This window comes from Desmodus rotundus, chromosome 4 (genome assembly GCF_022682495.2).
Source record: "Desmodus rotundus isolate HL8 chromosome 4, HLdesRot8A.1, whole genome shotgun sequence".
Taxonomy (NCBI): domain Eukaryota; kingdom Metazoa; phylum Chordata; class Mammalia; order Chiroptera; family Phyllostomidae; genus Desmodus; species Desmodus rotundus.
Genome location: NC_071390.1, coordinates 5,941,443 through 5,961,740, shown reverse-complemented (window position 1 = coordinate 5,961,740; position 20,298 = coordinate 5,941,443). Strand labels below are relative to the sequence as shown.

The window sequence follows — 20,298 nt, the reverse complement described above, 5'->3', positions numbered from 1 at the left end:
TGAGACTCAGAGACTCAGGTGGCCTGACCACAGTCTTCAGTCTGCAGTGCCCGGGGAGCAGGGAGGGCCGGCCCCTGAGCTGAGTCCCCCAGCTGAGGGTGCACTCCACAAGGTCAGGTGACAGCAGGGATCACTGACACACACAGCCACCTGCCTGGAGAGCTGAGAACTCTCACCTGTGAGCTCACAAACCCAAGCCAGGAGGGGAAGAAGCCAAGGTCCTGTACTCACCTGCCTTTGCCTTTTCAGACCTGCCTGCTGCTCCTGACCTCAGTCAGGATGTGGCCCCAGGGCCAGGAGTGGCCCTGCTCCAGCAGAGAGCCCCAGGTGTCCCGAGGGAGGGGCCTCATTCACTCTCCCCACTCACTCACTTCAGTATGTCGATCAGTTTGCACAGAAGACTGGTGACACAGGACATCAGCACAAATATGGCAATCAATAAGGCGACACCAGCAGCAGTCATAATCTTGAGGTCGAACATCTTCCCGTGTAGCACCTGGGCAGGGAAGTGCAGGCAGGCAGTGACTATGGCTCCCCTCCCCCCACCACCACGCAGCAACTCAATGTGCTTCTTTCTCCAGGGGAGAGAGAAGAAACCCCAAATCGCAGAGCCTCCTGCCTGTGAACCACCGAGGGGTCTGCCAGGGAGGCCTCCGAGCCTAAGCTGACCCAGTGTGGGTCTGGGTTGATTTGTGGATGACAAGGACTGAAATGCAGTCACAGAGAAGTAACTCCGCAAAGACACTGGGAAGAATCTTTTCTCTTTCACAGGCAGTAACTGCATCTGTAAGTAAAAAACAGGCCTGCCCTTGAGCAAATGGTTTCTTCCCAAACTCCCGGGTCTCATGAAACGTATTCACTGATAGAGTCGGGATCAACCCCTTGCTGTTCATCTGAGTCAAAAATACTTTAAGAGCATAACTAAGGAAATAACTTTTTCCAAAATGGCATGCTGCACAACATTGAGAATAAGCAAACCCATTTTGTAAGTGACATGGTTTAAGGAAAAAAGGTTTTTAATTGTCTCATGACAATTGTCATCCATCTCATAGCTTAAGGAGAGTGTAGGAGCCCGTCTCTCATTCTGTCTCCAGGAGACCATGGGCCTTTCTGCCATTTTTCCTCCTGTATCTTCCCAGGAAATCCTATTTGTTTGGAATAAGCCATTCACTTAATTAACACTCCGTAACAAGAGCCACGAAAGGATGAACAATATGACTACCAAGCATACTTACTACAGTTAAACCATCCAGATCTGGATGAAGGCCAACTATAAAAATTTTTTGTAAATCTTAAGGGAATAGGATATTTGATCAAACCTGTCATTTGAGAAAGAGGGATCTCATCATCCCTGTTAGGAGGAGTTCAGGTCCAAGATTGAAGAGAGCTCCCTTTGGAAGCACAGCCACCGTCCAGCTCCACCTCTACTCCACGGGCTGTGTGACATCAACTCCCTGCGCACCAGCTCTCCTTCCCAGAGTTCCAAATTCTGTTCCATTCGTGCTCATACAGTAGCTGCCCTGACATAGGTACTGTTTTGAATCACTTAACTCTAAGTCTTTACCTTTTCAGGTCTTATTTCCCTCTACTTTTCAAAATTGGTCTACTAATCAAAAGCAAGTTTAAGATTTCAATTTTAAAATTAAAAAAGATAGAAATGTGGGGAGACTAAATAGGCTCTTACACTTAAAAAGTTTCTCACATGCCCCCAACCGGGGACCAGCATGCAACCCAGGCATATGCCCCGAATGGGAATCGAACCAGCGACCTTTCAGTGTGCAGGCTGTCATTCAATCCACTGAGCCACACCAGGCAGGGCCTAAGATGGTTTTTGATAAAAAAGAATGAAATCCTGCCATTTGCAACAGTGTGGTTGGACCCAGGGGGTATTATGCTAAGGGAAAGAAATCGGAGAAAAACAAATACCATACGATTTTACTCATGTGTGGAATCCAAAAAACAAAACAAACTCATATATACAGAGAACAAGCTGATGGTTGCCAGATGGGACAGGGATGGATGAAAAAGGTGAAAGGGATTGAGAAGTACAAGTTGCCAGTTATAAAAATAGCCACAGGCATATAAAGTACAGCACAGGGAATAGAGTCAATACATGACTAAGATCCAGTTGGGTACCGTTCTTACAGGGTGATCACTTTGTGAGGTTCACAAATGTCTAATCACCACGCTGTATGCCAGAAACTAACATCATATTGTGTATCAATTATAATTGAAAAATAAATTTAGAAGAAAAAAAGATGGAAGGCTTTTATAGAAAGGAGGGCGGGACAAGGACGTGATCAGCAAGAAAAAACTGAAAGTTCATTGGACGAAAGGAAGAGCTTGGGTGAGCACACCTTCTCATTGGCTGAGCTGTAGTGTATCCACTGATTGGGCTTGTGGCTGAGCAAGAGGAAAGTCTTACTTTTTCCTCCTGGAGTAGTGAAGTAGCTGCACGTCCTCTTTGGAAGTTAAAGGAATGTCTCTTCCTGTTGGGGTGTGTGATTGATGTCTTCCTGTAATAGAAGAGGAGTGGTGGAGCATGAGAGCTCCTTCCACAGGCCTTTCCGACTTCAGTTTCGGTTGGAGTTTCCTTTATTAATCTGCACGATAATTTAAGATGACAGGGTTACAAAAATGAAAGTTGTACAGCAGGGGTCCTCAACCTCCAGACCACAGACCAGTGCCATTCTGGGCTTGTTAGGAACCAGGCCCCACAGCGGGAGGTGATCTTGAATGTAATGCGCTTGAATCATCCCGAAACCACCCCTACCCTGTCTATGGAAAAACTGTCTTCCATGAAACCAGTCCCTGGTGCCGAAAAGGTTGGGGACCGCTGTTGTAGAGGGTACTTGTTCTGGTCAGGTGTGTTTGATGTAAGGTACTCATACCCAGCCAACCTGGTCATATTACTTGAGGAGACTCTAGGCACACAAAAGGTGGCTTAGATTCGTTTCTCTCTGCTCCTCCCAGTGCAGTATATCTGTGATCCCTGGAAAAACAGCAAAGGTCAACCGAAGGAGAACTCCGAAAGAGGGAAGCCAGCTGGTCAGGGCCCCCAGGCCTGGATGAGCAACACAGCAGCGGGACAGAAGGAGGTGGCTGGGTGTGGTGTGCCCCAACTCTGAATCTAGCAACAAAAGGTGGTGGCTCACGGGGTGTATCCCCCTTGAATTTCACGTGGGTCCTGCTGACGAGCCCAGGCAGGCCCCAGCCACAGTGACAAGGTGGATAGTGTGGGAGCCCTGCTGACAATGAGCAGGCAGGGGGAAGTGCTGGGTTTGCTTTCTGGTTCCCAGAGTCCTCTCCTCCACTGAGAGACAGCGCGGTGGGCAGTTGGCAGCTCAAAGGGGATCCCACTATAACAAGCGTCTTTGTCCCCACAGGCCAGGCATTCCCTTCTCCCACCCAGATGGTACCAGGTGGCTCCAGACTGGAGAATGCCCCTCTGTCCTTCAGGCAGCTCTGTCAGGGACCTGGGGCCCCTGTGGCACCAGAGAAGCTAAGCAGATCTAAATAACACCGTGAAGTCTCTGAATATTAAATGGTTCTTAGAACCTCATTCCACAAAAGTAGGCCAAGACTTGCATGCTAAACCTAAGTAGGTGACTTCGTGACAAAATAAAAGATTTAAATAGGACCTATAGTCTCCTAATATAATAGCCAAATTATCCAGGATCCAATTAAAGTCACCGGTCAGACCAAAAACCAGAGAAGAGCTGAATGAGAAAAGATGCCAGCAGCAAGATACATTAAATGTTGGAAACACCCAAAAAGGATTTAAAGCAGCCATCACTCAATGTCTTCAACAATCAGTTAACAAATTTTCTTAAAAACAAAACTATAGAAATACCAGAAAAAATGGAAGTTATAACAAAAGAATCAAATGGGAATTATAGAAGTAAAAAGTGCATTAACAGAAATTAAACAGAAACGAAAACCTTCACTGGACAGGCTCAAGAGCAGGTGGAGATGACAGGATTGAATCAATGAACTTGAGGGTGGAATAAAAGAATTTGCCCAACCAGAACAAAAATGAAAGCTTTAGGGAGCTGTGAGCTACAATAAAAGATCAGTCTTAGAAGAAGAGGAGAAAGAGAATTGAGCTGAAAGAGTCTTTGAAAAAATAGTAGATAAAAACAAAAAAATCATATCTAAAACTTACCAGACGTGGTGAAGACACAAACTGACATTCAAAAAAATGAGGAAGCCCCAAGCAGTGCAAAACGAGGGAAGTCCAAGGCAGGACACATTATAATAACCCAACTCCTGAAAATTAAAGCCAAAGAAAGAAACTTGAAAGCAGCCAGAAACAGCACATTACCTGTAAGGGAAAACTAATTCAAATGACAGTGGATTTCTCATCTATAACCATGGGGGCGACATGGAAGTAGCACACGCCATTTTTCAAGTGCCAAAGGAAAAGAATCATCAACTTCTAATTATATATCCGGCCTCACCCCCAGTTTCCTATTCATACATCAGAGGTGGGGCCTGAGAACTGGCATTCCATGTAAGTTCCCAGGCGATGCTGATGCCGCTGGCCCCTGGAGCAGACTCCAGAACCACACCCACTGCAGCCGTACACCACACAATGACGCTGTCCGGTCAGTGACGGCCCGCGTCTGTGACGGCGGTCTGCAAGATGATAACGGAGCAAAAACTTCCTCTCACCTAGTGACTTCACGTCATCATGTCTGATTCATTTACATTTGTGGTGATGTTGGTATAAACAAACTGCTTTGCCAGTTGTATAAAAGTATAACACATATAATTATGTACAATAGTTATACTTCATGATCATCAATGACTGTTATTGGCTCATGTATTGACTATACTGTACTTTTCATCATTGTTTTAGGGCACAGGTGGCAAACACAAGGCCCATGGGCCAAATCCGGCCCTCCACCTGGTTTTATCCGACCCAGCACCTTGTTTCTTCCCGGCGGCAGCGCCGAGCTCCTTGCCCCTAGTTAAGGAGCAGTTGCATGTACACAGTCCTAAAGTTACATTCGGCCCTTGCAAGGCCACCGCGAGGCGGATGTGGCCCCGAGTGAACATGAGTGTGACACCCGTTTTAGAGCGCGCCCTTTCCACTTACCAAGGAGGTGCATGGGGAAGAGTCCACCGTGTCACGCTGGCAGCAGCCTCACGAGTCTCGTGTTCACTACACCTGTGGATGGCATCGCTTTATCGTGGGCTTGATCAGATCTCGTGTTGTTTGTACAGGAACACGCTGCACAAGCTTGTAGCCCAGGAGCGATAAGGTGGACCACACGGTCTGGGCGTGCAGCAGGCTGACCCATCTCGGTCTGTGTAAGTGATGTTTGCACATGACGAGCTCGCCTAGGGATGCGTTTCTCAGAACGTATTCCATCGTTAAGTGGCACATGACTGACTGACTTTGAATGTGACTTCCCTTTGCACCCAAGATAGGACAGAGAAGGGGGACTTTCAACTTAATGGAAATAGTGAGGATGTTAGGAAACACGTGTGTCCCTCTACTGTTCAGGACGGTAGCGAACAGAAGAGTGGAAGGAGGGAGAGAAAAGTTTACCATTTACTGGGCATCTGTCCCCCGGGCCTGTGCCAGGGGCATCATGTTCAAAAGTGTGTGCACTTCATAGAGGAGAACGTGATAGTCCCCATTTCACAGACAAAATAGTTTCCAGGGTGGATGCACTTATATTTTAGGTGCAAATACATCCCCCTTCAGCACACAGCAATAGTTATAGTTTCTGAAAATTAGGCCCGCCAGCAAGAGCCGCCTTCCCCTTGAGTCACGTGCCAGCTCCTTCAGCGCGGAGCCACAGCTCATAGCTCTGTGGCGTCCCAGGAGAGGGCTCGGGGAGGGAGAGCCTGCGTCTGCTCAGAAAAGGAGAGCTCCTTATGCTTTCTGGGTTGAGGTAAAACAACGTAACTTCTGTTGTTTTGCATCAATCACTAAATCTAAAGTAATATTTCTAAAAAAGAATAGGCCAGTTTTGAGTTTTCATTTCCTAGCTATAGCTACAATATGACAGAACATAAAATTAATGACCCAAATGGAAACTAATTTTACAAATGCCAAACAACATAGTTAATCTTTTATTGAAATAAACAATAATACAATGTAATTTGGTGATGTGAAATTAAAGGTTGCAAGTCTTAAGTACCTGGTTTTCCAAGGACAATCAATTAGAAAAAGAACCAAAAAATCCATCGAATACTCTAAGCATTATTTCCATATCCCTAAGACATAGGTCTTCGTATAAATTAAAACAGTACTTCAAATCACATACAATATTCACTAATGACTGTGCTAGAGATCCTTAAACATTTTAAACATTTAAACACAGAACTATATGTAAATTTCTTATAAAAAATAAACGATATTACAAACAAAATAACTTACGACCCAATCAGGTTCCCTCGTAGTGTACAGTACTAGAGTTACAATAGCAAGTTCAGTTCAAATGAACCTCGAGGTCACTCACATAAGTAAGAGGGCAATCCTCAAACGACACCAGATACTTGCCCTGAGCTGTTAGGGTTGGGCTCTGTAATAAATATGTTAACAAAATCTGTCCTCCGCTGCGCATGTTGAGCGCTCATCTTTCTCCGTTTGAAAGTCTTTCTCCAGAGTCAGAATGTCTCAGAGGCGTCCCAGTGGGGGGGGGAGCTGGGATTGTGCAGCAAGTCCACCAACAGAGCAATCTTACCATCGATGTGCTCCTGGAGCTTATGGATTCGCTGATCGATATAGTCCGTAAGTCTCCTTTCCATCAGCTCCATATTTTTAGAAAGAATCTTTTCCAAGTAGGAGCAAACAGGCTGCTCACCCATTCTAAAAATAAATTTAAAAATAATAATATAACAGTTACCTCTAATATTGTAACAAAAACCGCCAAACTATACAACAAGCGGCCAATACACAGCTTTATGTTTTACATTTAATTCCATCACCCCTTGAGTTAATTTTTGTGCGTGGCGCGAGGCTTAGATCGGGGCTCATTCCTGCCCACTGGGCATCCAGCTGCTCCAGCACCGTGTGTGCAAAGGACTGTTCTTGCCTCGTCGAAGCGCTGTTGCCCCTTTGTCAGAAGTCAGTCAAGCACTGTGTGTTGGTCGCTTCCCAGGCCCTCCAAGTGTTCAAGGTCTGTGTGTCTACCCCGCCCTCCGGCAGTGCTCCGCAGTCCTGAGTATTCTCGCTATGTGAGACGTGACGCTGGGAAGAGTGACTCCTCCCGACCTGCCGTCTTTTCAAAGCTGTTCTAGCTGTTTGGCCTCTCCTGCCTTTCCTCACAATTTGAAAAATAATCTGGTCTACGTCTATAAACACTGGTGGTAGGGTTTTAATACGCACTATGTTAATTAAGCCTCTATGTTAATGGAGAGAACAATTTTACTATATTAGGAATTAAATTTGTAATTTAAAAGTTTCCAAGGAAAAAAGATCCAGGCCCACTGGTTTCTTTGGAGAATTCTACACCATCTCTTCTAAAACACGGCACTCATTTCACAAGGCCGGTATCCCCCTCACCTAAAGCCAGACAGAGCCAGTATAAAGACAAATGCAGACCAATCTCTCTTGAATTGGGTGCAAGAATACTCAACAAAACATTAACAAAGCAAATCCAGCAGTGTATAAAAAAGAATTATACCCCATGACTGAGTGTGATTTCTCCTAGGTATGCAAGGCTGGTTCGGTTGTGGAAAATTAATGTAATTCCCCATATCAACAAACTATTGAGGAAAACTCATACAATCATATAAATTGACATAAAAAATGCCTGCCAGATGCAACACCCATCGGGGACCAAAGAAACTGCCCGATAACTAACCTGAAGTGGCGACACCTCACAGGCCCTAAGCAGCCAGACTTCAGTCCCCGCTTCCAGTCTTCGAATGTTTGTGCGGGACATGCAGGGAATTTTACGTGTAAAAGGGGGGCATTCCATCACAGCCGGACCCAGAAGTACTTTTTAAATCTGATTAGTTTCTTTCTTTCTTTTTGCTTTTTTGTTTCTTGGGGTTTTATCTTTGCTCTATACATACCAGTTGGTTAACACTGAGGTAGACTATCAACAATGAAAATATTATCCTTCTATATCCTTACTGAATATGAACCACATTTTTTTAAATATCTCCTCAAATTTCAATGCTATTGAAGAACTTTCGAAAATTTCAACCAATACAACTACCTTGTTTTACATGTGAAAAAAAATCTGAGCCAAAAGATTTAAACAGTAAGGCAAAATAGTTAAGCTAGGACTGTGGCTGGAGTGCTGACTTCCAGTCTAGTGCAATATTTTGGCACGTTACACCTATATAAAGGATAGAGAACATACTAAATACTTAGTCATCCTTCAATCCAACCGGGACTGCCAAAAAACTGGAATTATGAGATCAAGGGATAAGAGCCCATATACTATAAATGATTGTAAGGCTAAAAATGTTTTGATGGCCCCAAACTTGGCTTAGGTTAAACATGATACACAAAAAACAATCCATTACGCGGGTTCCTTTGGCTCCCACAGCCGCTGTCCATTCACACAGATGACGCTCTGCTCCAGCCCCTGGCCTCCAGCCCCTGGCAGCGGCAAGCACCCCGCCCACCCGATGCCTCAGAAGTGCTCACCACCTCCAGCGTAAGGCACCTCTTTCAAAGTGCTCCAGTGTACTCTGTGGGATGTTTATTTCCTCTAAGTGTATTCGTGGTAAAATGTAAAAGTTCCTAAAATTATCTCCGGAAACAGTTTCAGCATGTAGTTATTGAAATAAATATGCTTGTCTCCAGCTGATCCTCCCACCTACCAAATCTAAACCACATTTTAAAAAATACTTACGCGACACCAGCGATGGTGTCACTGGGCTTGGAAATGGTGCCGGGCCACTCGGCGTTCCGGCCCACACGGAGCCCGTTCACTTGACCACACAGATTCTGGAGAAGAGGCAGCAGCTCTGAGTTAGGTGGACCTGAGCAGTCGCTTGCTTTCTTTGGTGAGAAAGAAGATAGCGCGTTCTTAAGATCATTCTCAGGAAGACAATGGTTTTCTGGCACAATTGTACACTCTCCCAGGTTTGTAATGTTTCCTCCACTGGGTGGCTGGGTACTGCTGTCAGTGTGAGCTTCTGAGTCCCCAGTCACATTTCCAGGAGTCAACCCGGCTCTGAAAGGAAAAGGTGTGGAGGGTGCCCTGTCCCTGGCTGCTGATGCAGACGACGCCTGCAGGCCCATCATTCGTGTGAACACAGTCTTTCCCAAAACCGACTGCAGCTGCTCTCCGATGGAAATGCAATTCTAAGCCAAGGAAACAAGTAAATGTTACTATCAGTAATGACGACGGCTACCTTTGGGAGTGATGTAGAACCAGGCAATACGCATTCTTTCATTTGATCCTCAACACAACCACAAGAAGTACCACTACTCTCCAATATTAAGTGTCCTTGTCCCTTGCTAGGGGGACACCTCGTGAACCTCCCTTCCACTCCGCCCCCCCCAACCTGTGTTCCTGATGCTCACAAAATGCCCCCCCACCCCTGTTTTATTCACATCTAATATTCAGTATCCCAAAATCCAAAGCTTTCTTTCCCAAGCAGTCTCCTATCTTGGGTTCCATGTGTAACATTGGTGTCATCACGTAAAAACACCGATTTCATGGCTCACTCTCCTTTCCGCCCGTGATCCCAACACCCAGTGAGCGGTCCAGCCCTCCTGGCCACATGGCGCTGGCAGCCTACAACCCAGAACTGTGCCGCTGTGTCCGACACCGGGCCCTCATGAGCCCTGGTGGGGACGAGGGAGTAACGGGCAGCTGCCCTCCTTCTGGTCGTCCCACCCTGGACAGCGTCAGCTTCTCCTCTGGCGCACCCGCACACAGCGTGGACTAGCACGTCTTTCAAAGGCAACGCGAAAACCCCTACAGACTTTAAAAACGGCACCCAAAGCCCTGTGACCCAGGCCTGGTCCACTTCAAACTTCCCCTGTCTCTTCTTTGCTCCACATAAATGGATGTAGATCCATTCCCTAGCTATGTCCTGTTCCCTTTCATATTGAAGATTTAATCCAAACTATCTTCTGTCTGTGCAAGTGCATCCCTCCAAATCTGCTTGCCTGATCCAAGCCTTCCTCTTTACAGGCTAGAAAAATAAGACTATAAAGACCCTTAAAGATACAATATAGAAAATTGATCTTTAAATCTTCTCAAGTGCTCAAAAAGTGCCTTTGTCACTGAGAAGGGGCGTAGTAGACACCTGCTGAATGAGTGAGTGACTAAATTTATGAAAAATTGTGAAAATCTGTAACAAAAATATTTTGTTAGACATTAGGTCTACAAAATGCAATTTTTACAGAAGTAAATGGATAATAGGCAAATCAATAATAAAAGTTCAAAGAAAAAATTTAAGTCGGTACATACTATATACAAAGCCATTAATTTTGAAAATTTTTGGTATCCAGAAAAAATCTTCCCTTCCGCTTACCTGCTGCTGAAATCTAACCATAGTCATCAGTTGCTGAGCTCCAGGCGACAACTCGGACCCCATGGAGCGCATGATGGTCTGGACCCTCTGGAGGTCCACCCGGGCGCCTGCAGCGGGAGAGCGTGTTGCAGAATTTGCCGAGGCTGGTCTCATGTGTACCACAACTTTGCTGACGAACACACACGGCTTTTCACCAAAGGAGAGCAACTATTGTAAAACAAAAAGTTCCAGGGGATAAATGATATTAGAAACAATCACCCTTTACGGTCACTTCTTGTTATCACCTAAGTAATAGTGACGCAGTCAAGGACCCCAAAATTTACTGTACTTTTGCTAAAGTAGTCATAGTCTGAAAAAATACCCACAAGAATTATTTAAATAAACAAATCCCTTTCAAACGAAAAGATTACATGTAAAGTAAGACTTTACACACTTAGATAAGGAATTAAAGATAAACCACACCAACCTGACAGCTTCATATACTGCAACTTTCTACAAAGGTATTTAAAGTAGTCTGTCCAGAGCCCACGCAGTGTTTGCTGAAATACTAGATGCAAAGGTCAGTATTCTAGAAATGTAAAGGCGTGTCATGAGTTCAGGGTGATTTTCTAACTCAGTAAAGGGCACCCAATCAGTGAAGGTTGAGCTCTGACCCTAGTTCTCTGGTTTCTACCCCAGTAGGTTGTCCAGTGCTGTCTGCTGCCTCATTTTGCCCACGACACAGTTTGTGTGTGGTATGGGGCAACAATGTAGCTAAATGGAAAGGGAACAGGGTCTAAAATCAGACAGACCTGAGTTCAGTGAGGACCCTGCTCCTCTGCCTGTGTGTGCGCGTGTGTGTGCGTGTGTGTGTGATCCAGGGCAAACGCAAAAACTTGAGTCAGGAGCAAAATGATTTCATATGGTTGTTAGGATGACCAATGTTAAAATTTCCAGGATCTGCCACTGAGTAAATGCCCGAAAATACGTATCACTGTTGTTTTCAACATTACTACACTCTCGCTGCAGAAGAAACCTTCTGCAGACCAAGGATTTCCCTTAATGAAACAACTCTTTGCGCCCCCATGTACTTCCACAGAACGTGACGAATAACACTCACCTTCAGAGACACACCACCCGTACAGCACACAAAGGCACAGGTGAGCACAGATCCATGATCTAAAAACTCAGTGGCACCAAAAATGGGACCATGGTCAACAGTCAAGTAGACACCTCTCACCTCTCTACACTGACACGCCCACGTTCCAACTTCCACATTATCCCTCTTCTTTAAAAAAGTTATTTTCACTTTTAGAGCGAGGGGAAGAGAAGAAGAAAGAGAGGGAGAGAAACATCAATGGGCAAGAGAAACATCGACTGGTGAGTTGCCTCTCACACACCCCCCAACTGGGGAGCTGGCCCACAACCCGGGCATGTGTCCCGACTGGGAAGCGAACTGCTGACCTTTGGGTTCATAGGCCGGTGCCCAACTCACTGAGCCACAGCAGCCAGGGCACTGTTCTGCTTTTTTTAATCCCCAAGACGCTCTCACTATCAAATATAATACATATTTTATATATTGAATCTATTATGCCTTGCCCACTGTAATATTAACATGAGGGCTTTGTTCCAATTTATTTTATCACTGCTAACTCCTAAGTGCATAATATGGTATCTGGAATCAATAGGCACTCACATATTTTTTGAATGAATGAGTCATTTAGAAGCTATTAATATGTGTATACCTCTAAAACAAAATTTTGGAATAATCAGTTCTATGATCTTCTACAAGTAATAAAAAGCAGAGAATCTCAGAGATAAAAATAATCCAAGGGTTTATTTCCTTCAGCTCCCTAATATTAACCGACTGCATTGGTCCAAATAAGCAAAAAACTTGCTGTAGGCAACAGAGCTCACCCAATAGTCAGGGCTCGGGGTTTCCAGTCCCCTTTCCCGAGACTCTGATGACATCACCAAAGTTCATTTAACCATATTTTTAGTGTGCAAGACACCAGTCCAAATCTCTTGAACTTTGAGTTTCCCTTGTCTGAAACTTCTCCAATTGTGCTTTTTCCTCACTGTTTTGGGCCTGAAATTGCTGTGGTTTTCTTGGTGCCTAAGTTTTATATACAAATAAAAAAGGGTTTTAAACTTAGCTTTCCAAGGCTTACGAGTACAACAGCGCTTAATTAGCGATAGTGCGTACATGACATTGCCAGAGGCGAGAAATGGTCAAATTTCAAAGGGGGAATCTTGAAAAAAAATTTTTTTAAAGAAAATAATTGTTTTTTCTTGTTTACTAAGTCTTTCTGAATGAAAACCAGGGACTGAGGTGGACTAATCGCATTACTAACCAACAGAAAATAAATATGCATAGCACAACTGTAGTTTCCAACTTAGTTAACATGTAGCAAGACTTACCTTTATTTTACAAGTATATGTGGAGGGCTCCAACTTTAGATATTTTTTGTACAAAATAATCTTTTCATGTTCACTAAAAATAAAAGAAAAATTGACCCTTTTTTTACTTTCACACATTATCGCTTTTAATAGTCACATTTAAAAATAAAGGTTTCCAGGACAGTACTTTTCCAACCTTTCAGTTTTCCCAGTGAGGCACGAAGGGCTGAGGCTTCCTACTACACTGCACTGGGTACACAGACTACATCTGCCACTTACTAGCCATATTTAAGAATCAAGTTTGATTAACAAATATGTAATCATGTAGCACAGAGCATATTTTAAACCTCCATTAACATATCTACTATTTCCAACATATATGGTATATAAAAGTGTTCATATTTTGGGTTATATAAAAGATTTGGACAGAATATTTGTAAGAAGTCAGAAAAAAATCAAAACATAATAAAGGGTTAAATATATTACTATGGCACAATATCGGGCTTGTGCACTACTTTTATTTTTTGTTTATTTTTAGAGAGGGGGGAAGGAAGGGAGAAGGAGGGAGAGAAACATCAATGTGTGAGAGATATATCAATCAGTTCCCTCTCGAGCACCCCCTACTGGGGACCTGGCCGGAAACTCAGCAAAATGCCCTGACTGGGAATCAAACCAGTGACCTTTGAGTTCACAGGCTGGCACTCAATCCACTGAGCCACACCAGCCAGGGCTTGTGCACTACCTTTAGAGGGTGTCCTTGTAAGAGCATATGTTCAAAGTCCCAAGCTAAGTGACTAATTTTTGGAAAAAAACCCTGTGAGTTAAAGCACACAGAGAAGAAAACTCTTCCGCTAACTAGATGTGACCTTCTACCCACATATCTCCCCTCTACTAGCTCTCATTTCCACATTTCTAAAAACAACTAGGCTGACCTAGACCACCTTTAAGATCCCAAAAGGTCTCAAGTTCTATGCCTGCTGGTGTGTTTTATCTTCTCCCCCTAAACGCCTGGCACCAATGTCAGAGAATCAACACATCCTGCAAAGCTGAGGAAAATTAACACACTACTTCAGAACACTTGCACACACAGAAGCCACAAACCTGTTCTCCAGAACATCACCAACAGTCTGGCCCCGACTGGTTCCACAGTACTCCTCTCCTACATACACCTCCATATTTCTCGCCGAACTTAAAATGCCAACAGAAACGATTTCTTCACCTCCGTCAGGGTCACAGCGCAGGAAAAGGAAGCAGGGGGTTTCCTCTGGGCTGTTCAGGCTCCTTTTCAAAATCACCAGACCCTGGCTGAAAAGAACCTAAGTATATTATACAGTATAGTTCTCTGAACACTGTCACTAACCCACTTACTAAGCCCCGAGTATTTCTTGCGTTCACTTCCATTTGCCTTCGGGGTTCCCGCACCGTCCAAGCCCCCGACAAATGCCCAATACAAATCCATCAAGACATGGATACTTCAGACATCAGGGCTTGCCCCTACGTCTTCCCCTTGATCATCGACATCCTACTCAATCCCCTGTTATTGCTTCTCATTTAATTTCAAGTTCACCGGACACCAGTTCTGTGCATGAGAGTGGGAAGCACAATACGGTAAAAGACAGAGTGTATCTTTTTCAAAAATTAAGAGAATGGAGATTCTGAACTGTTGACACTTTTTAACGTCTCTTTTGGTTGACAGGAGGTGGACAGCAGCTTTCTGTTTACTTGGGGAGAGAGGCGGATTCCGGTTGTGACAGGTGCACCCAAGGGCTGACCTGACGGGTTTACCAGCGTGGGTGTCCAATGCCTTTTCCAGATCACCTGCCCAGAAGCCCCTGCACCCGACACTCCCGCGGTGCAGTCGCCCCCGCCCTCGCGTCACCCGGGCCCTGCCCCTCGCCCACGCCAGCCCTGGCTCCCCGCACTGACAGCTCTCCGCCTCCGCACCCGGCTGCCGGGCCTAGACCCTCTCCCCTCCGGATCCCCGCCTCCCCTCACAACGCCCCCTGGAGCGTGGCAGTCACAGAGCAGCCGCCCCGTCCCTGGCGGCCAGGCGCACCCTGGGGCAGGCGGCGCCAGCAGCTCATCCCGCTCCAAGTCCCGGGCGCCGACACCAGCTCTGGTGACAAGGAGGCTCTGGTCCAGGGCCCCGCATGTGGCATCCCAGGAAGAGGCCAGCGACGGGCGGCGGGTCAACAGCACATCCTCGGTCTCGGTCTCCATTCGGCCACCTCCAGGCCAGCGCAGCCCCGGAACGTGTCTCCCGGAGCCTGAGCTTCCTCCGGGGCGGAAGGGAGGAGATAAAGCCGAGCAACTTCCGGCTCGTCCCGCTTTAGATCCGGCAGCCGCGGCCTCTCGCTGTTACCGGGAGGGAACCTCGTGTGGTGGGGACGCCTGCGCGGACCGGGCCGAATTCAGCCCCTGGGCTCGAGACCTGGTGGGAGACCCCATGGGGAAGCTGCGCGCTGACAGCGCCTGGTCCTACCGCGGGAGCTGTGCTCGGGCGCGGGGCGGTAGGCGCGGACCAGGTCGGCCTGTCTGGGTTGCCCCCGGAAAAAAGACGGGTGATAGGACGATGACTGCTGGGCGGCCTGGGAGGGTTGAACCAACGAGGAGGGTGTGTCGTCAGGCAGTCGTGGTGTTATCGCTCTGCACGACCTGAAGGACCTTTTGCAGACCGCCTGGAGTGGGCGGCGGGCACCCCGACAACTGCAGTGGAGCGCGCGGCGGCACGGGGGCCGGGGCGTGGAGCTGGCGTTTTCTTTTCACTCTTCCTTCTCTGCCCACACGCGCTCCCCCTAGACGGTGGTGAGGTGGAGCAGGCGGAGGCTTGACCGGAGCCCTGGGGCGGAGCTGGGATGGTGGTGTCAGAGAAAGCTTTGGGCCACCTCTGTGTAGCGACAGGCCCGGGCATCGGCGCAGGGAGTGTGGTGACCCGAGCGCTCAGGCCGCAGGAAGCAGAGGCCCGGAGCCAAAGAGGGAGGCCCAGGGCAGGATCTGCACCCCTGGCCTTGGCGGGGAGCAGAAGCTGCCCGGGTGTCTGCTGGAGTAAAATCTGAGCTGATGAGGCAGGAGACAGCATAGGAAGAACTCTTGAGACTGTGCTGCTGTTACTGGCAGGTGGCTAGCATCCTGGTTGCCAGGAAACGCCTTTTATCACTTAAGTTGAATGAATAGTAAACGGAGGCACGGAGGACGAGGAGGGAGACACGTCTCACCCATGACTCAGCAGTCCTAAGCCTGGGCCCATAATAAAGCCGGGTGTTCCAAAATCATAAGAAACTATCTTAGCAAGGAAGGAGGGAAGTCCTTGCAATTCTAAGTAGCGTGTCCACTATCTGGGAAGGAAGGCCTTGAAGGTGTGCTTTCATCCCAGGGCCTGAAATGCTGGAGAGGGTGCACAGGGCCCAAAGGAGAGCCCATAAATAACTTTGGGTAACCACCCCAACTTTCATTAACTGCCTCCTGTCACATATCTGTGTTGCAACATGATGAACAAATGGAGTCTTAGCAAGGTATGGATTCGAGCTAACAGACCCTCACACTCACCTAAGTTTAGGTAGGCTCGTTCGCCCCTCCCCTCCCCCCAGGAAAGCTGGCACCGCCTTCACCTCTCAATCAGTGTGTAACTTGTTCACCCCATCCCGCCAACTATGTAAGTCCTCAGAACAAAGGACTCGCTCTCTGGGCACTCTTGGCTCCCAGGCCGCCCTGGGGCTTGCCACCTGGGCCTTCAGCCGCCCATACTTTTGCCGCCCTGCTTTTCCCTGAACCTCTGCCTTTAACCTTCCTTCCCCACCCCCGCCACGCCCCACCCTAGCTAGGCCCAGTCTCTTCCGTGGGAAAGGATCACTAATACACTGAATGCACGCTGATAGAGATGCTGACCTGTAATTCTTTACACGGGTCAGTAAGAAGAACCAGGTGTCTCCCGGCAACACTGGGACCAGAATGGCTGGAAAAGTGAAAGCAGGTGGGACTTCCTAGATGCCCTGCCACCTCCTAGAAAGGTAAATGCCTCACCACCTCCACCCATCCTCTCTTAAGAGGTTTGAGCAAATGAGTTTTTCATCTTTTGAAAGAAAGAATAAAGATTATAGAAAAGAATGTCAGAGTTCAAAGTTCTTAAATGTGAAGGTCCTTTTTGCTAAGGTTTTAAAACAAAATACTCCGTTCATTCGAGGTTGTCTACCTCAGTAATTCTGCCCTATATGTCCTGCTTCCTGTGGTTATGAATTAACTTTCATTCTTATTAACGTATTTGGACAGTCCAAAGGAAATAGGCCCTTCAGAAATACCAATGTGCAGTTTGCGGAGCGGGATCGATACTATCAGTTGGACTTTGACTATTTAAATATAAGGCTGAATAACCAGGAGTCAGAAATCTAAAGATTCCTATGCTTTTCTCTTTCATGTCCCCTGCAGCCAATAAACCAAGTCTTGAGGTGGGTAGGAACCCTATAACCATGGCTTGTGCTAACAGTGTGTTCCATAGTAGATTCAAACACTTTTATTTCAGAACCCCTTTCCACTCCCCACCCCCTTTTTTTAGACAGAATTTTTTCTACGTGACTTTAGAGGGAGAGAGAAACCTTGACTTCTTGTTCCACTGATTTATGCATTTACTGGTTGATTCTTGTATGTGCCCTGACCCAGGATCAACCTGCAACTTTGGTGTATCGGTGCGATGCTCTAACCAACTAAGCTACCTGGTCAGGGCCTTTACACCCTTATATCATTAAAAACTGCAAACAGCTTTTGTGTATCCATAAGTTTTATGTTCCTAATTTAAAAAATTAACCACCTTCTTCTGCTTGGATCTACAGTAATGCACACTAACTTGAATCAGTAAAGAGTAGATTGAAAATGTCACCAGCATGAATGACACGGTATCTATGGAAAAATCCTCTCCAGCTTCAAAACACCTGGCTTAAAATGAACTTTCATAATGTGATGCGGATGCCGGCCAGCAGGATCCTGTGTTGTGGTGGCAATAGACAAATACACACAGACTACAGAAATGCTGTGGAGAAAAAGGGACAACGGCATGGCCACTCTCTAAGTGAGAGAGGGGGAGAGGGCTAGAGAGAGCCCAAGAGAGAGAGAGCTGACCCCTGTCTGGACAGGCTTATATTGCTTTTCTGGGCACATTACATCGATGATGGTCCTCATTTACTATGCGCAGGTTCACTGTAGGTGATTACCTTTTACAGACAACAAAGGACAGAATACTGCTAATTACTTCAAAGAGGAGGATGTTACAGCTCAAGGGGGAAAGTTGTTGGACTGGTTACACTCCATACTTGGGTGGTTTAGCACAGACTTTAGGAAGTGAAAGATACTCGGTAAACATTTGCTGCCTCAATTCAGGGTGAGGGAGTTTTAGCAAAAGCAAGCCTCACAGCAGCCTAGGTACAATGCAGGCCTGATTCCCCACGGGAGAACCTGTCCGTGGGCGTGGGTCCTGCCCGCTGAACCTCGCTCCCCACTGGCTTTTCCAAGTGGGGGCTGGGCCACATTTCCCACTCGTGGAATGGTTCCCTATACTCTCACATTGATGTTTCTCTCCTTTTCTCCCTTCCTTCCTCTCTAAAAATAAATCAAAATCTTTCTCTGAAAATCATGGGAACATGACAAAAGTCAGCTTGAATGGCCTCCCACTTTGTAACTCTGAGACAGTTTGAGTACCAACCACTCATAGATTGGAATCTATTCAATAAAATCTATAAATCCAAAAAAAAAAAAAGAAAAACATCTATAAATCCATTATGATAAAAATGATAAAATAAAGCATTCTACTTTCAGTAGAACCCCAATAAGTGTAAAGAAGGACAGAGTTAGGAAACCACCATCTGCAGGCCGTCATAGCTGTAACTGAGCAAACGAGAAAGTGGTGAGAGTTTCGTAGGAGACTGGATATTCCCATAGTCTCCAAGTAGCTCTCCGTGAGATATTAATGATGAAGTTAGTTGTATTACAGTGAAGAAACCTGGAAGACACCGCCTTAATTGGCTAACATTAACATCACCAATAGTGGGGAAAACCAACATTCTGCATTTCATTTGAGAATATGTCACTGCTGTGGTACTCCTGCTAAGAAAATAACCTAAATCTGATCATGAAGAAACATCAGATACACTTGAAATGAGAGACACTCTACAAAATAATTAGCCTGTACAAACAATGAGAAAAGCTAGCAAGGCAGCAAGATATAAGGTTAATATACAACAGTCAATTGCATTTCTTTATTAGAACAGGAAACAAATAGAAAACAATTAGTGAGAATGCAATTTACAATATTATCAGAGAATACTAAGGAATTACAAATCTTAAAGATACCTATATAGATACCTATCTATACCTATGTATATACCTATAGAAAAAAATATAAAACTTTATTAGGAGATAAATAATTGGACCTAAATGTTATAAACAGAGTTACAGGTTCAATAAAATTCCAATCAGAATCCCAAAGATTTTAGTGAAACCTGATTCTAAAAGACAAGATTCATGAAAGAAAGAATTGGTGAGCTGGACTGCATTTAGATAAAATTTCTGCTCTGCGACAGACTATCAAGAGAATGAGAAGACAAACTGGGAGAAAATATTTGCAAAAGATGTATCTTATAAAGGACTAATAAAAATATACAAAGAATTAAAACAGCAATAAGAAAATGAACAACACAATTTAAAAATGGTTAAAAGATCTGAACAGGCACCTCACCAAAAAAGATGTACAGATGGCAAACAAACACAAAAAGATGCTCAACATTACACATTAGGAAATTTCAGGTTAAAATAACAAGCTACTGCTCTGCAACTATTAGAATGGTGATAATCTGAAACTGACAGCACCAGGTGCCGACAAGAATGTGAAGCAACAGGATCTCTTAATTCATTGCTTGTGGGAATGCAAAATGGTACAGCCACTTCAGCAGTTTCTCACAAACCTGCTTTTTCCATAAAATCCAGTAAGCATGCTCCTTCGTATTTACCCAAATAAGCTGAAAACTTACATACACATCAAAACCTGCTCACGGATGTTTATAGGAGTCTCACCCATAACTGCCAAAACTTGGAAACAACCAAGATATCCTGTCCTTCAGTAGGTGAACAAATAAACTGTTTATGCAGACAATGGAATATTATTCAGCACTAAAAAGATGTGAGCGCCCAAGCCATGAGAAGAAACAGGAATCTTCGGTGCATATTAACACGCACTAGAAGTGAAAGAAACAAATCTGAAAAGGCCGTATGATTCCCACTGCATGATTTAGCATTGCGTCATTGGTTGCACTTCCTCCTCAGAATAGTTTTAACCTCCCTTGCTCACATTTTGAACACACCTTAAAGCAAGGTGAAAGCTAGAATCTTAATTCAGTTTTCTTACAGCTTCCCCACACAGGGAATTTGTTTTATATGTCTCCATATCTTAGCATTTAACACTTAAAATAACCC

The 20,298-nt window shown here is 45.5% G+C and overlaps 1 protein-coding gene across 2 annotated transcripts; it reads right to left on the bottom strand.

Moving 5' to 3' along the window:
- Window positions 1–5,880: 5,880 nt before the first annotated feature.
- On the bottom strand, window positions 5,881–15,378 carry LOC112300306 (ATPase PAAT). Of its 2 annotated transcripts, none has more exons than XM_053923271.2 (6): window positions 14,900–15,378; window positions 13,945–14,148; window positions 12,865–12,937; window positions 10,465–10,671; window positions 8,829–8,977; window positions 5,881–6,826 (listed from the first exon to the last, which is right to left on the bottom strand). In XM_053923271.2, the coding sequence occupies exons 1-6, from the start codon at window positions 15,061–15,063 to the stop codon at window positions 6,625–6,627; spliced, it is 999 nt and encodes a 332-aa protein (XP_053779246.1). In that variant the 5' UTR covers window positions 15,064–15,378; the 3' UTR covers window positions 5,881–6,624. The 2 variants fall into 2 exon arrangements, with proteins under 2 accessions (XP_053779246.1, XP_053779245.1); XM_053923270.2 differs by having other exon boundaries at window positions 5,889–6,826; window positions 8,829–9,283.
- Between the last annotated feature and the right edge of the window lie 4,920 nt (window positions 15,379–20,298).

Excerpts from the sequence above, each read along its gene's own strand:
- LOC112300306 (XM_053923270.2), bottom strand. The coding sequence starts at position 15,063 with ATGGAGACCGAGACCGAGGATGTGCTGTTGACCCGCCGCCCGTCGCTG. Across the intron at positions 12,938-13,944 it reads GGTGATGTTCTGGAGAACAG|TGAACATGAAAAGATTATTT; the intron begins GTTTGTGGCTTC and ends TTTTATTTTTAG. Across the intron at positions 10,672-12,864 it reads CATATACTTGTAAAATAAAG|TTGCTCTCCTTTGGTGAAAA; the intron begins GTAAGTCTTGCT and ends GTTTTACAATAG.